Source organism: Mangifera indica, chromosome 12 (genome assembly GCF_011075055.1).
Source record: "Mangifera indica cultivar Alphonso chromosome 12, CATAS_Mindica_2.1, whole genome shotgun sequence".
In the NCBI taxonomy this organism is placed as follows: domain Eukaryota; kingdom Viridiplantae; phylum Streptophyta; class Magnoliopsida; order Sapindales; family Anacardiaceae; genus Mangifera; species Mangifera indica.
Window position 1 is genome coordinate 9035836 of NC_058148.1, and position 17004 is coordinate 9052839.

Genomic DNA, 17004 nt, shown 5'->3' on the forward strand with positions numbered 1-17004 from the left:
GGACCCTTTTAATAACACACGGGTAAATAATAATGCACCAGACTTTATTTAACTTGTGGATACTCTAAAGAGAAATCACAACTTTAAGAAACTACATTTCACAAACTTTCTTGCATACCAACAAAGTACATTCTACATGTTTGCCATAAAACTACACTTATCTCCTTCTGTGAAAGAACAAAGAAACTCTTGCTTGAGTACATGGCTTCACTAGCGCTCCCTTTCCTCTCCCACCATTTGCGCAAAAACCTTACTCATTGAAACATCAGAGAGGTCATCTACACTTCCCATACTGAATTCGATGGATGTGGTGTGGTGTGACTGATTAACAAGAGTAGTCCGTGATGATATATCACCATTAGGACTCGATTTTTCTTCGTTCCCTTGGAGTTGAAGCGCATACTCCAAGTTCCATAACACGTCTCCCATGGAGGGCCGGTCAATACCACACTCGGCCAGGCATTTCTGAGCTATGTCTCCAAACTTCTTCAAGGATTCTGGCTTTATTTGCTTGATGATCTTAGGATCTACAATATCCTCCAAATGCCCTCTTTGTTGACACTTGATTGCCCATTCAACCAAATTCACCTGTTCTCTTGGAAGTGATGGATCAATCACTGGTCTCCCACAAAGAACTTCAAGCATAACCACACCAAAGGAATAAACATCCGATTTTTCGGTTAGTTGTTGCCTTTTCAAATACTCAGGATCAAGATACCCAGAGCTGCCTTTCACTGCAGTACTAACATGAGTTTGATCTAAGTCGGGGCCAGTTTTTGAAAGACCAAAATCAGCAACCTTGGCCATGAAATTTTCATCTAGTAGTATGTTTGCAGACTTCACATCGCGATGAATAATTGCCTTTGTGAAGCCAGTATGAAGATAGTGAAGTCCTCTGGCCGATCCAATGCATACCTTAAGCCGCTGTCTCCAACTTAAGCTGGGAAAGTTTGAGCCATAAAGATGGTTCTTGAGAGTACCATTTTCCATGTACTCATAGATTATGATCATCTCATCCTGTTCGTCACAGTACCCAATCAAAGATACCAAATGGCGATGACGGATCTGGGATAGCATTTCAATCTCGGTCTTGAATTCTGTAAGACCCTGATGTGATTGAGAACCTCCCCTCTTCACTGACACCTTTGTGTCATCCCTCAAGACTCCTTTGTAAACCTTCCCAAAACCTCCAACCCCAATAACCAAACTTTCATTAAAATTATCAGTAGCCTCTCGAATCGCAACAATAGGGAAGCGGTAGCCAATCTTTGAGCTGGGAAAGATGGCAGTAGCACCTCCTCCATTCATGCCAAACTTGTCCTCTGCCTGCAAATGGCCAATTTGTGACAGTTTTTTCCTTCTGCGCAACAGGAAGAAAACTAAAACCAAAACAACCGCAACAAATAACCCAGCAGCTAATCCCACTATAAGACTGACTGTCATCCTGGAATCACTTGAGAAATTAGAGCTAGACTCCAAGACATCAAAGCTCCCTCTAGAATTGTTTAACTTCATGATCTCCAACCCATTAAGAAATGCATTTGGGTAAAGCTCCACTGTAGTAGAAGGACCGACACTTACACTTAGCTTATGGTTATCACTCACTCTTATGATGAAATCCATGTAGCATGGGGCACCAATGGTTTTGGAAGTAAAGTTTTGAAGATTAAAATCATGAGAAGCATACCATGAATTAATATAAACATTAAATAAGATTGGTTGAGAAGTATTCAATATATCACAGAAGTGAAACCGAACTAGATATTCAAAACCCGGATCCACATAAAAAATCCATGTTACATTTGCATTGGTACTAGGATTTTGCTCTGAGTTCAACATTGTGGCAGTGCCATAGACATCAGCTGGAGCAATTAGTTTAGTTGTTTTTTCTCCGGTGAAATTAACAGCTTTGACATTTGACACAAACTTGGCTAGACTATTATGCACTAGAAATGAATCATCAGCAACCCAAAGCCGCCATAACGGGTCAGTTTGACGAGACACAATTTCATTACCCATATTTACCCTCACAACTGTCTCCAAAGCCTGCTTCTGCAGATTTCGGTAACTAGTTTGAGAGCCAATACTTGTGGCAGCTTCAGGGATGAGCTCAGGAGGAAGTGAAAAAACTTCTAAAGCGTTTAAAAACGCAAATGAATTTGCAAGAGGAGTAAAAGTGAGAACAAGCTTATCAGAAGTTATGTTCAAAGAAAATTCCTGAACTAAAGAACCATTCCCTGATTGGTATTCTTTAATAAGTGTAAAACTTTGAGTGGAAACAGAGAATTTTGCTAATGTCATGTTGTATTTTCCATAAACAAAAGGGAAAAAATGAAGGCGAATCCAATGTCTCCCTTTTCGTTTGATTGGAAATGTGTAGTTGGAGGGTCCTGTGAATATTCTAGCGGTGTGATACAAAGCTGAATCATTAATGTTGGATGAAGTAGAACTCAAGCTAGTATCAGCAGAAATGTTTTGTTGAGTTAAAAGATAGATAGAACTTGAGTAATCAGAAACAAATATACGTTTATCAACAGATGTATTTGTGAAGGAACCACAGTTTATCAGATAATTGTCCTCAGGAGTAAACCCAAAAGAAAGATATATTGAACCAAGAAAAATTGAAACCCAAATCTGCAATTCAAAAGTCCTAACATTCGCCATGATAATAAGAAAATAAATCAGATGAAAAAAATAAAAAAGAAAACCGATCAACAGGGTTAGTGAAAGAAACGTTCAAGGTAGCAAAAACTGAATAGATAACATGAAGAAAACAAGAGAATAAAGAAATGGGCGAGGTTCAAAATCACCTGAAAATCAACGAAGAAGAAGAAGAGAGTGAGAAAAGTTTTAGATTATGTAAGACTGGAGAATGATGATTGAGGTGATGGAAATTGGTGCTTGGGAAGTAAAACAAGTCATTATGGTAACACCTAATGCACAGCACGTTGCAAGAGAAGCATTAACTATAAGGAAAACGACCCAAAAGAAGAGAAGAAAGAGTAGTAGTAGACAATAACACAAGATTGCACAAAGAGGAAGACAGCTATCTGGATAAGTAGCCTTTTAAGTTCAAGGTTAGGATGATTGTTTGATTCTCACTTTCCTCTTAAGTTAGATTTGCTTACGCTTGTTTCGCTTTGCTTAACCGAATTATTCTTAAACCAGAGAAAATTACAGTAGGGGTAGTTGAAGTTAATGACTCAATTAAGGGGGTGTATAGGAAATTGATCAATTCCTTAGGGGTTCTATTGGAAATGGGATATGGCCGACACATCAGGTTGGATAATATTATCTCATTTAAGCGATTCAGCATTTGAAAATTTGCACACAGTAAACATGCGAGCTCAAATTGAAAATAGGAAAAAGATTGGTAAATTGTTTATCTTTTATCTTTTAGGATGTTTTTGGCTTTTAGTAATATTTTATTATCAAAATTAAAAATTATTTTAAAAATAAATAATCTAAAAAATTAATATATTTAATAAAAATTATCTGATATAAATAATTATTATGTTTAATTAAAGATAATAAAAAATATTATAATATTATTTAACTTAAATATCATTATATATAATAATTCTAAATTTTTTTTATATTATTTATTATATTAATTAAAAAGTTATTTTTATCCTAAAAATTAATAAATTAAAATATAATTATTATAAAATTAAAATTATTTGATAATAAAATTACATCTTATATTATTTATCACATCATTATTAATAATAAAAGATTATCGAAAGTCTTATTATTTATAAATTAAATAAAATACTATAAACAATAAAAGATAGATTACAAAAATAATATTTATCTATCTATCGAAACTCCCCCTTATTGTTTAAAATGTTAAGATTTACTTGTTTATGTAAAAAAAATATGAGATTTCATGGATATTGAGTCAATTGGCTTTCAATTCTTGAGTTTTTGTGAAAAAGAATTTGAATCGAATGTGATTATCTTAATTTTTATCGATGTTTTAGTGATTGAATAGTGTTAAAACAGATTTCGGATGAAAAATGGCATAAATATGATATTTCAATGAGTTTTTCTAGTATACGTAATTTGTAGTCAGTATGCGAATCATACATAACGGGGGAAGCTGAATAGGGGAGGGGATTGTTATATTTGTCTTACGCATGCATATAGTATGGTGGTGTGAATGATATTTGTTATATGAAAGGAGGGTAAATGATATTTGACTTATACCTAGTTTGACATGCAAATCACACATGTGGTGGGGGGCAATATGATTTCCCATAAGTAAGGGGTTTAAGAATATTTTAGTGGCATGTATATCAATGATAAAGGTAAACTAATTATTAATTTTGCTTTTAAAAGGATTTTGAGGTAATTTTAATTTTATTATAATTATATTTATATTTATTAAATTTACCAAACAAAAATATTACCATCTTTAATTAAAATAGCAACAAACCCTATATTTCTATTGTAATTATTTTACCTTGACACATACATTTTTAAAACAAAAATATTTTATTTTCAATTAATATTATAAGCCACCTAACCCAAGGCTAATTTTGATACTGATTGTTTGGTTGTCGTTGTGTGACTAGTCCCTTCACCCTATTATGTCAAAATAATATATTATAATTTTCGTTGTCATTTATCATCTTATGTTTATATTGTGTCGTGTCACCTCTAAATCGTGTTTTTATCTTGTCACTTTCACGATATAACTTTTGTAATGTTAATCGAGGGTATGAGAGCAAACCCTAATCGTTGTTTTAACTTCTTAGGGGCTAAATTGCCTTCAAACACCAATTATTAAACTATTTAGTTCAACTCGCATTTTTTGATTTATTATAATTTTTATTGTCATTTCTCATTTAGTCCACCACCTTTTACCTACTTATGTTTCCTTTGTCTCCACACATTTAATTTACTTTAACAAATTTAAAGATATTTCATTAAAATAGTATCTCATTAATCTTTTAAAATGATCTATAAAATACAACAATTATTTATATATATTAATCTAACTAAATAATTTATTTTCATAATAGTATTTTATTTTTAATAATAAAATATTATGGTATTCTTTTTCAATACTAAAAATATTATACCTAATCCATAATAAAATTTAGAGAACGTTTAGTTTGAGTAATGTTTTATTATCAAAATTAAAAAATTATCTTAAAAATATATTATTTAGAAAATTACTGGGAACAAATAATCACTATCTTTGACAAATTTAGGTAAAAATAAGTATATATAAATAATTATTATGTTTGGTTAGAAGTAATAAAAGAATACTAGTAAATTAATTTACTTAAATATCTTTAAGTATAATTATTCTAAAATATTTTTATATTACTTGTTATATTAATTGAAAATAAGGTTATTTTTATCCTAAAAAATTAATAAATAAGAACATAATTATTATAAAATCAAGATTATCTTGATAATTTTTTGACACTTAAAATATAGTAATCAGATTATTATCTATATTACTTATCATATCATCATTAGTAATAAAAAATTACTGAAATATTTTATTATTGATAAATCAAATAAGATAATATAAGTAATAAAAAATATATTTTCAAATTTTTATTAATGTTATTGATTAGGCATATTCATAGGAACATGACACTTAATATTTTATAACATATTATATTAGATTTTTTATTCCAATATAATTAAATTTTCTCAAATTAAATTAAATATTATGAAAACAGCAAAATAAGAAATATAATTTTGATTATTTGATAACATGTGCTTTCTCTGTGGTTGGACTAGTGAGAAATTTCGTGGGGTGGTTCGATGGGAATATTTGGTGGCAGACAAATTTAAATCTAATCATCAAAGTTATGCTTTATCCTTTGGTTTGGCCTGGTGGCAGACAAATTCAATACGCGGCTTCGCCACCCACCGTCACTTCAGATTGATAGGGGGCGTGGAAAGTTCCTCACCAATGGTTGTTGACGGGCCCTAGTTGTTAAGCAACTTTTTGGGTTTCGGGCCCATATTTTGAAAAAGTTTTTTGACAGGTTTTGATTTTGACCTCAAATTTGTGTTTATTCATTTTTAGTCCAAATTAACATGATCAACTTGGTTGGATTTTGCCTTTATCAAAGTTAGCGTTAGGTGCAAATAACAAGTGACCTACTCCTTTGACCGTAAAGATAGGCTTTCAAGATGAGAGTTGGATATTTCTTTGGATCCTCCAGATTGGGTTTAGCTTTCTTCTTTTAATACACACATCTATTCGCCCAAAAAAAAATAATAATAAATTAGAGAAAAAACTTTATTAAGTCAAAACAAATAAAGACTTAGAGAATTCTGATATATTTAAGGTTAATTATGTTTTAAAACAAGATATTCATATCAGATATAAAATAATATAAAATATTTATACGGATTAAAGTTTTCTATTTAACAAATGACATTATAATGTTTTTCTAGTTGCTTTGTTAATTAATTTAATAACATATGATTTGGTGGAATTTTTATTATATGCTTTATATGGGCTTGAGCCAATATAAAATCACAAAAGACCACAAAATATTTATTCAGTTTTGGGTGTTAGTTTTATGCTAATTTCATTTAGGGCTTGGATGAAAATTATTTCAATTTTCAAATAAACAAAACTAGAGAAGAAATTACGTTGAAAAGCATTAGATAAAGACCTGACCAGTGACATTTAGATATATTTCAGAAGCTGTGTAACTGTAAACTTCCATGCCATGGAGAATTAGAGGCAAATGAGATCAACTTAAACAGGGAACACTGATACAGTCCGACTAACTCAAACATTATGTTCAGGGCCGAACCGAGCGGAGCCACTTGACCCCCCGTTGGATTTAAAAAATGTGGATTTTTTAAATAAAAAATAAGTATTTAATACACATTTAGGTTTAAAAAATTACTAGTTTAGAACATTTAAAATCTCAAAATAATTCCTAAAATTTTACATTGATTCTTCTTAGATTTTAAAATTACTAAAAAGATTATCGAAGTGGATAATATAGAATGAGGTGTTTATTATTTTGAGCCAAGCAAGGAAGAAAGTGTCAATTAAGTCAAGAATAAAAGTAATGAAAATATTCCATTTGGGAACACTAGACAATTTCAGATCAATCTAAATATAGTTTAGATCAAATTAAGATTACGATATTTTGATATAAATCTAATTTAAATTTGGCTAAAATTTAGGGTATTTAACCCATAATTTGAACTACCATAATATGACGATATAAATATAATTTGACGGTACAAACTGTCAAATCTATATAGAATGTTTATGAGCGCATTGCCAACAAGAAACACTTAGAATCAAAACTAAGTAGAGTGAAATGGAATAGTTCTATAAGATCACTGGTGAATATAGATACGACAGTAAATCGTGTCGCATTGAATCCAGTGCGGTCCACCAAACCTAGGAGTCGCATTGTAGACAGACCCACCAATTGTTATAACTAGTGTGCAAGCCCCGTAATATGTTTTTTCCAAAATGGATGAGTATTAGTTGTTAAAGAAACAAATGAAGAAGAGACGAGAAAGCCTGGCTTTGAAGATGAACTATGTGGCAACGCAGGCTTTATCACATAGGACTGCAATGCAATCTAAGTTGATTAAACATATAACCTGCATAGAAGTTGCGGAAGACTTTAATTCTTTGTTTTATAAAAAATCTTACGTATTAAGGTTACATTCGAATCGAGTTAAACTCGATTCGATTTATATATAGGTGGTTGGAGTTTGATTCGAATTCAATTCAGTTCGTTTTTCGTTATCAAAACGATATCGTTTCTAATATATATTGATCAAAACGACGTCGTTCTGAATAAAAATCTATCGAGCCATCGAGTTCAATCGAACCGAGTCAAGCTTGACTCATTTTGGGCTCGAGCGAGCCGAGCTCAAACTGACTCTACTCGAGTCCAGCCCTATACGTTACAATACCTTCTAGAATATATGAACAAATATCATGTTTAGATGTGCATATGTTGTCGGTGAAGCATATTGCACCAATGAAAAGTACCTTCTAGAATATATAATTCAATAAAATAATATGAAAGAGACACGTGAAGATTCGGTGAAGATCCATTTTTAATGTCGGTTGGTATATCTCTGTAGGCTAAAGTTACATATTCAACTCTTTAGGCAAAGCGTGAACGTTAATGTGGTTATATCATTTTAAATTTTATGGGTAAGGTTTGGCAAAATGTGTATAAAATTTACAAAAAAAATTTCTTCAGAAGGATTCAGATCCAGACAAAAGTCTTATAAGGAATTACGAGATCTGAGGAGGGTTTTTTAATCTAACTTAAGTTTAAATAAACTTAATTTAAAATATTGATATAACTATTAAGGTGGTATTTAGTTAGAAGTATTAAATATTATTTTGATAATTTATTTATTTATATTATTTTGTTTGATTTATAAGTAATAAAAAATTTTAATAATATTTTATTATCATTAGTAATATGATATGTAATATAAAAAATAGTTTGATTATCACTTTCACTTTAGGTATTAAAAAATTATTAAGATAATATTTATTTTATTATAATTATATTCTTATTTATTAATTTTTAGAATAAAAATATTTTTATTTTTAATTAATATAATAAATAACATAAAAATATTTTAAAATAATTATATTCAAGAGTATTTAAATAAAATAATATATTAATATTTTTTTATTATCTTAAATCAAACATAATAATTATTTATATTTATAAAATTTATAAAATATAATAATAATTTATATAAATTTTATGAACCAAACGTGTGAAACCGTTGAATTTAGATGGCATGGTTAATATATAAATTAATGCTGAGTAATTTATATATAATATATATAATATGGTATAATTATTATTTGATTGGATGGCACATGGCCTAGGGACACGTACAACCCTTTTTTGCAGAAGAATAATATTTAAACTCGATAGAAAAGAAACTAAATATTATATTAGACGCCTTTAATAATAATATAATAGTGGGTCAATTTTAATTTATATTATTTTAAAGACTTTAAAAGAATAAACGTCATTTTAAAATTAGTTTAAAGTTAGTAGATCATGCAGCCTTTAGTCATTTTAAAACTAGTTTGAGTAATATATATTATGTTTTCTTTTAAATTTAAAATTATTTAATAATCTGTTATTAAATATGTATTATTTTGTACAACATGAAGAGAGAGACAAGAAAGAGAGCTCATAAAGACGTAATGGAGTCTGTCTCTCTTTCAATGCAAATCTCTCCGTCCAATGCAGCATAGAGAGTTCACACAAATTTTCATTCGTGATTTCATGGTCCAACAACAACATGGCTTTTGTTCTTGATGCACATCGGGGAACTTTGTTGGACTGTCGACCCCTTCTAATGCCATCGTGACGCGCCTAAAAACTAGCATCAAGAGAGAGACTGACATCTCTGCATGTCTAACCTCTCTTCCTTATTCCTCTCTCGATGTTGCTGACAAACGAATGATGATGGGAGCTCGGACGATAAGAGGCAATTAGAGACAAAGGGAGGGGGATAGTAGACGAAAACTATATAGGGGAGAAAAAATTTCAAAAAGTTAGGGGTTGTCTAAAAAAAAAAAGCTTAAAAAAGGTATAAAACTTAGAGAGAGAAGACTATTATCAATTTCTAAAACTAAAGTAGGGTAAAATTTTATTTTTTTTAATTTTTTATTAAATAATAATTTTATTCTTTTTTATTAGAGTAAATTTTAATAAAAATTAGATGATGAATGAGTATTTTAATTTTTAAAATCTAACATATTGAAAATTTAATGTTAGGGTAACCCTTAATTGACAGTAAGTCTTTTGGCCATATTTTATTTCTTTATTTGATCGGCGTTCGGAGATACAATCGAACACGTTTTCCTTTTGAAGTAGTTATTATATAATATCACAAGAGCAAAATTCTAGTATCTGAAAAAAGGACTCCATTCTCAGGCAAGCCCATCACAAGAGTTGAGAATTAAACATTAACATTATTATGAACCAGAGATAAAACGACGCCGGTCTCTTCACACTTTTCCGGTTTCAACTTGGATGAAATTAGTATCCACTCCTTTGAATTCTTTAGCACAGTGGTCTGCTTCAGATTTCACTTCTCCATTCAACAATATTGAAAACCTTTCAGCCAAATTCTTCTTTGCTGCCGGAGAAACACCATTTTTCCCAATAATTGACTCCAAAACTGACTCTGCAAGTAGTTTATTGTCTATCACCACCTCTCCAGATTCCCTTATACATTCATCCTTCGAGAACCCAATCTGCAGGAGAAATAAAAAACAGACATATAATTCTGACCCTTTAATACTTTTTTATGCAAAAGTCAATTTGCAATTTCCATGCAAGAATATACGCGAGGGTCAGGCCTGTCTTCTGTTTTCCATTTATATTTATATTTGATGTAAATTTTACTTACTGTCAATGATCCGAGGGGTGATATTGTGAATAGAATTGAAGCGCCAGGTGGGAAGTTTTCGTCCTTGAAGACCTTAATAAATTGCTCAATGGCTTTTGATTCGGCGTCAGTGTAACGTCCAAGTGATTTCCAAATGGCGACGCAATTTTCTGCAACTTTCTCCGAGTATTGTTGACCGGTTAATGGCAAGATCATTGTCACTCTAACAAATTTCTCGAAGGGGCCTGCAAAAAGATAGCAAAAACGTATTTAGTCCCTTTTCTCCCATTAATTTATATATAATTATGGTAAAAATCTGATACCAGTAATGATATCTCTAAAGAACGCAACAGATTCAGATAACTCTTCGGCACTCTTGCCCTTCCACTTGCCGGCAAGTGACGTCACGGCGCTATACTCAACATACACTCCGATTGCCGTGAATTTCACGAACTTGCCTTGAATTTCCAAACCTCTCACCCCTGCACAAAGTAGTCCCAATAGTTAAGAGTTATTAAATCGTATCAAATACATTTAACGGAGAGAGCGCCGATGGAGCGTAATTCGGTAATTACCAGCGCCACCGAGGAAATGAGTTTTAGAGGAGGCAGGTGGCTGAATGGTGGAGGAGAAGGTGAAGTGTTCGACCTGGCCATCGGAGACGGAGGCTGAGGGATTCATTTTGAAGGAACAATGTTAAATAGATAGAGAGTGAATAAAATTAGAGTATCGAGTTTGTCGTATGGTTGGTTGGCTTTTATAGAAAAAGAGAGGCAGAGAGCAGCTGGTGGAATTTGTGAACGAAGTCGCGAGTAAAGAGTTGGCTGCATTTGGAATGTTCCATGGCCACGTCACGTGGAGCTCTTCACCGGTAACCGGGCGGCTTTAGGTGAAACAGTGACTGCTTACCGCAATGTGCGACTGGGTGAGGGATTAAATTGATAAATTTTTATTTTTTAAGATTTTAAATAATTTTCTGGCGTTGGTGGCTGTGTCGTGGATAGAATAGCTTATACGTATTTGATTTTATAAGACTATTTGTTTGACTATGCGAACATTATTTTCTTCACAAGGGGCATAATCCACCGGTGGAAACTGGATGCACGTGGGGTGACTCCTTCATCACGTGGAGCAAGTCAACGATGGCTTCAGACCGCAAAATAGGACATCACGTGAAACAGCAATTGGAACCTGAACCGAATACAGGTTAATTACTTGAAATAACAATCAGCACGCCAACGCATTTAGAATTATTAAATTTTGTTTTAAACAAATTTTAATTTGAGCTTATAATAGAAGGCAAATTTTGAATTTGTGATGTGATTGGTTAACTTTGACTTGTCTTGTAACAAGATTCAAAATAAGTAAGCATTGTGTCATAGTAAAAATCCACCCACAAAAGATAAATAGTTTAGCTATTGTTGTGTTATTAAGTTTCCTAGAGAAAATTCGAAAGACTAAGAGTATGAGATATAACGATGCCCTTTCTTTGCCTCCATGTAACCGTGTATTTATCGAATTAAAAAAAACAAAGATTATATAACAATTACATATGTGGAAGTAAATGTATCAAAATTCTAATATATTAAATTTGATATATAAAAACATTCATAATGGTAAAAGATAGAAATTAAATATAGTTGAACAATTTGAGAAATAGATCAGATTTAATCTTATTTTTATTTTTTAATAAAATGATTTATATTTACATTCTAAGTCATTTTGTATATAGGTGATATGTTTAATCGTTATACGTTACTTATATAACTCTCTATATGTAAGTTATGTTCAAACTGATATGAAGAGAATTCTCTAAATACGAGTTTAACTTTTTTTAAATTAAATAAAGCTTGAGTTTAATTTGATTTAATTGCCATCTTAATTTACAAGTTAACAGTATTAGTGACCATAAAAATTATATTTTGCGTAAATAATATGGTTAGTGGGTCAATTTAATAAAAAAAAGGATGTTGTCACATTTATAGGCACGTGAAGGAAGGAAGTGTGCGGTCAATCTCTGATTATTAGTTGAACTTGTTTGAGAGTTAGACGGTAGACGGCTGGACGCCATTGAAAGATGCGGTCTTGTTGGAGAAAAAGCAATATTAGCATTGCTCAAAAACCCCTGCCGTTTCGGATAATTACATGTCCACCCTGAAAGGGACAAATGGAATCCAACTTTTCTGACATTGACATGTAGGCGTGAAAAAGAATATAATAATTATTTTGTGAGCTCAACTTACAGTCACTTGAGGTGACAATGATAAAAATATATAGGCCGAGTCACCCAGTGTATAGTGAAACTTTAAAGGGATACTCTCCTATTTTTTTTTAATCTAAATAATTATTTATGAGTAAAATTTTATTAAAAAATTTAGTTAAAATTAAGGATTAAATTATTATTTAATAAAAAATTTATTATATTTTTTTTAATTTTAAAAATTAATAATTTTAACTTTGTTTAAAGTTTTTACACTTTAAAAAATAACATTTTTCTCTCTCAAAACTTAAGTTTTTTTTCTTTCAACTTCAACTATCATCTCTAGCCACCGGTGATGGCACTTTTAGTTCTAATCTTTAGAGAAAAGTCTAATTATCTTTCTCTAAGTCATGTCGTCTAAAAATCTAGATGAAAATCATCTGAATGACAATGTTTGGATGACGACTAGACATCGTCATCCAAACGATTCATTTAGACATTGTCACCGGGCAAAAATAGTTTAAAAATTTAACTTTCGATGATTAGATAGTGAGAAGACTTTGATGATAGGTGATTTCGACAATTGTCAGAGATAGAGATAGTGGTCGGAGAGGGTTTGGGAGGGAGTGTTATATATCAAAATTGAAAAACTTTATGCAATGTTAATTTTGAAAAACCCTTGGACAAAAATAAAATTAATTATATATTTTTTAATAATATTATTAAAAAGATAGTTTTATCTTTAATTTTAATTGAATTTTTTAATAAAATTTTACTTATGAATAAATATTTGAGTTTTAAAAAATTGAAAAAAATCGCTTTAAAATTTTAAACAAGTCTTTTGGCCAAATATATTTTCACTTGAGCAAAAGAAAATTAACAGTGTAACAAACATTGAACCATTTTTGTAAGTTAATAAGTTAAATAATTTATATTTTCAATTTTTGTTAGAATATATTTTAACGCCTTCTAGAATATCGTAATTATTAATTAACAAAGCCAAAGAAGGCACCACTCACGCATTAACATATAATGTATTGGTCAACAGTCATCAAAATTATTTGATTGGTTGGCCGGCGAGCTTTACCATCGGATTAAAATTATTGTGGGGTTTTATTTTAGATGCAGAGCCGTCATGTATCGGGATTGGAATTGTCCATTTTCATGCGGGACAAATCTATGTCAAGTCAGCCTCCTTACTGTCATCGACCGTGAAAGCTTTAACATGAAGAATAAAGTTATGGGCTTCGGATAAGTGACCATTCATTATTCATTAATAATGAATAATTGTTCACGATGAAACAATGCTTAATATATACTCATATATATGTATATATTTTTTTTTTGGCCAAATGACTATTTTTCACCCCAGGTCTGTTACAAATTTAAATTTTTATTTATTAATTATCAAAAATTTAAATATTTATCTATCTATTAAAATTTATTGTTATTATCAGAGATAAAATCATCGATAATTTCCCCTCATCAGAGAGATAACAGAGTAGAGATTCACCGACTCCAGTCATTAGAGAATTGATAAGAGAAAAATATAAACTATAAAAGAGAAATACTCATTTTTCAAACTTTGAGTGGGAGAAAAATGAGAAGAAATTATTAGTTTTTAAACCTAAAAAAAATGATAAATTTATAATTTTTAAAAATATTTCTATTGAATAATGATTTTACGTTTAACAATAACAATAAAATTTAATAGAATAGTTGATATTTAAATTTTTTATAATTAATGGGTGAAAAGTGAGTTTACACTGGACCTTGGGTGGGAAATAGTGATTTGGCTTTTTTTTTTGGGTAGGTTAAATTTTTTAATATTGAACATAATGTTTAAAGAAATTTCAAAATCTTAACAAATTTTGTACAAAATGAACAATTAAGAAATAACTCACGTTCATAAAAAAAGATTACTCAAATTTTAAGTTTTTATAGTTCTTTCAAATAAGAACAATCTTTCTTCTTTCTGCTAAAATTGAAGTAAATTTAATTTTACAGGTTCATAAAGAAACACTTGTTCCTAATAAAACTAAATGTCCATTCTATTGGCTTATATCTTACCTAGTCTTGAGTCATCAATATAGATAACACTTTCTTGTCAAAAATCAAATAATGTCTGATTAATAGTGTAAAGGTAAATTTATAATTTATAATTTTTTAATTTTACAAAATTAAAAAAATCATAACTATTTATTAGACTTGTTCTAAATATATCAATTTAACATTTAAAATGGTTTAAAAATTCATAAATCAATTTCTGATATATTTTCAAAAACCTTTATATATTTAGAAACTCTTATATGATACTAATAGTTGTTATATGATATTTACACTTATAATTTGTTTGTATTTTGTTTAATTTTTTAGGATGTAATTGTCATTTTTTAAAATTAGTGGGATAAACAATATTTCAAAAATCTCTAAAAAACCCCTAAACTTTTTCCAAATCTATAATAACCACCTAAAATTTAAAAAAATACGTTCAATTTTTAAAAATTAGAACTTATCCCCTAATATACGATCAAATGACAATGCCACCTTTATTTATATAAAAAAAGGAAAAAAAATAAGAATGAAAAGAAAGAGAAATAAGAGGTTTTCTATATAATTTGAATACATAAAAATTTATTTTTAATTTTTCATAATTTAAGGTTGTATAATAATTTTGAAAAATGAAATTGTCTAAATAAAAGTGTAATTTCACTTGTTAATATTGTTGGTTCATCAACATAATTTATTTTTGTATGGGAAAATATTATTTATGCTTTATTTTGAGAAAATAGTGTTTTTTATGTCAATTAAGGGTGGAAAAGTGTCTTAAATAAAACCTTAGGTGGAAAATGTAATTGACTCAAAAATTATCTAAATTGAAGCCGAAACACATTAAACTGATTACCCGCCAAGCCCAATACCATGTATAATATACAAGTCCAGTTACAAAAGAAATCCAATTAAAACATTTGAAAGCCCAAGCTCAATGGTTTGTTTATTGGATAAGTCCAGAAACAAAACAAATCAAATTAAACCAATGTACCCATGCATTTTTTTTTAACTTTTGTTTACGGGATTCTAACCATAACCACAATTACGTATTATATAACTCAAAGTTTGACGACAAAAATAGTAAAAGTTTCACCAGTTTTGTTAATCCATAGGGTTATACTCATTAATTTTCTTTATACTAAATAGTATCAAAACAAAACACGTTCATACTATTGTGTTTTAGAGTGTATGTCATAATATAATTGAATAAATTTAAATAAAAGATAAAATAATATTAAATTATATAATAAATATTATTATTTATATATAAAATATATATATATTTATATATATATATATATATATAAATATATATATATATATATATATATATATAATTATAAATAGATATATATAATTATATTATAGATATGTTATGCCGATTAGAGATCAAAGACTTTTAACTCTTTATCATTAATTGCTCTTTCAATATTTTTTATTTTCATTTATTTACTTAAAAGGAAAATCAACTTCCAAGATTGAGATTGACGGTGTGGGAGTTAAAATAACAAGAGTTAATAAAATATTAAAATTTTTAAATATATAAATAGAATTAAAAGTTTTGTTGTATTTGTAAAATCTTAAAAAATTACTTGAAAAAAAGATTTGATGGGAGTTAAAAAATAATTACATTTCTTTTATTCGTTTTGTGTGATATTATTTGTAGACATTTAAATTTTTAGTAATATTATGTAATCTATTTTAAATACATAAATAAATTTATATTAATTTATATCATTATATAATTAAATATTATTTTTATTTTAAAATTATTTAATTATATGATAATATATATCAATAATGTATATTGTTAAAATTTTATAAATACAAATAATTTTTACTTTATTAAATTTCTTACATAGATAATACATATTTTTATTCTTAGCCCGTGGTTTAACACAAAGTCTCAGTTTGATTATTATTTTTGAATTTATCCCACATATATTTTTAATATCAATAAAACTATGTGTACTTATTTTATATATATAAATATACATTTATACATCATCATATAACTGATTAATTTTAAATTAAAGATAAAATTATATCAAATCATATAACAACACATATAAATATTTATACAATTATATATCTAAAATAAATCCACTCTTTTAACATCAAATAACCAATAAGTTATAGCTCACCCATTGTGTTTGCCTGATTAGTGGACTACACATACAAGGTTTTGGATGATTATTGGTGAAAGAGAAATAAAATAATTTTTATAGATTTTTCTAAATTATTGAAAAAAAAAATAAATAAAGAAAACATTTATGACGTGAAAGTGAAAAATATCTAGTCTCGGTTTAAACATTTTTAAACCTAAAACAGACCGCTTGGTTGCTCCACCTTAACTT

General features: G+C 29.1%; 2 protein-coding genes across 2 annotated transcripts; both read right to left on the reverse strand.

Annotated features, from left to right (window-relative positions):
- Positions 1-23: 23 nt before the first annotated feature.
- Positions 24-3096, reverse strand: LOC123230270 (receptor-like protein kinase HERK 1). Its single transcript, XM_044656414.1, has one exon. The coding sequence runs from the start codon at positions 2662-2664 to the stop codon at positions 211-213; it is 2454 nt and encodes an 817-aa protein (XP_044512349.1). The 5' UTR covers positions 2665-3096; the 3' UTR covers positions 24-210.
- A 6815-nt stretch (positions 3097-9911) lies between these two features.
- LOC123192628 (chalcone--flavanone isomerase) lies at positions 9912-11144 on the reverse strand. The gene is made up of 4 exons (XM_044605254.1): positions 10971-11144; positions 10719-10877; positions 10417-10640; positions 9912-10261 (listed from the first exon to the last, which is right to left on the reverse strand). Exons 1-4 carry the CDS (start codon positions 11074-11076, stop codon positions 10013-10015), a joined length of 738 nt encoding a protein of 245 aa, XP_044461189.1. The 5' UTR covers positions 11077-11144; the 3' UTR covers positions 9912-10012.
- Positions 11145-17004: the final 5860 nt, after the last annotated feature.

What these genes read in the sequence shown, in the direction of transcription:
- LOC123230270 (XM_044656414.1), bottom strand. Translation starts at nt 2,664, where the DNA reads ATGGCGAATGTTAGGACTTTTGAATTGCAGATTTGGGTTTCAATTTTT.
- LOC123192628 (XM_044605254.1), bottom strand. Translation starts at nt 11,076, where the DNA reads ATGAATCCCTCAGCCTCCGTCTCCGATGGCCAGGTCGAACACTTCACC. An exon ending in TCATTTCCTCGGTGGCGCTG is followed by an intron (nt 10,878 to 10,970) that starts GTAATTACCGAA and finishes TACTTTGTGCAG; the next exon opens with GGGTGAGAGGTTTGGAAATT. An exon ending in CTTTAGAGATATCATTACTG is followed by an intron (nt 10,641 to 10,718) that starts GTATCAGATTTT and finishes ATCTTTTTGCAG; the next exon opens with GCCCCTTCGAGAAATTTGTT.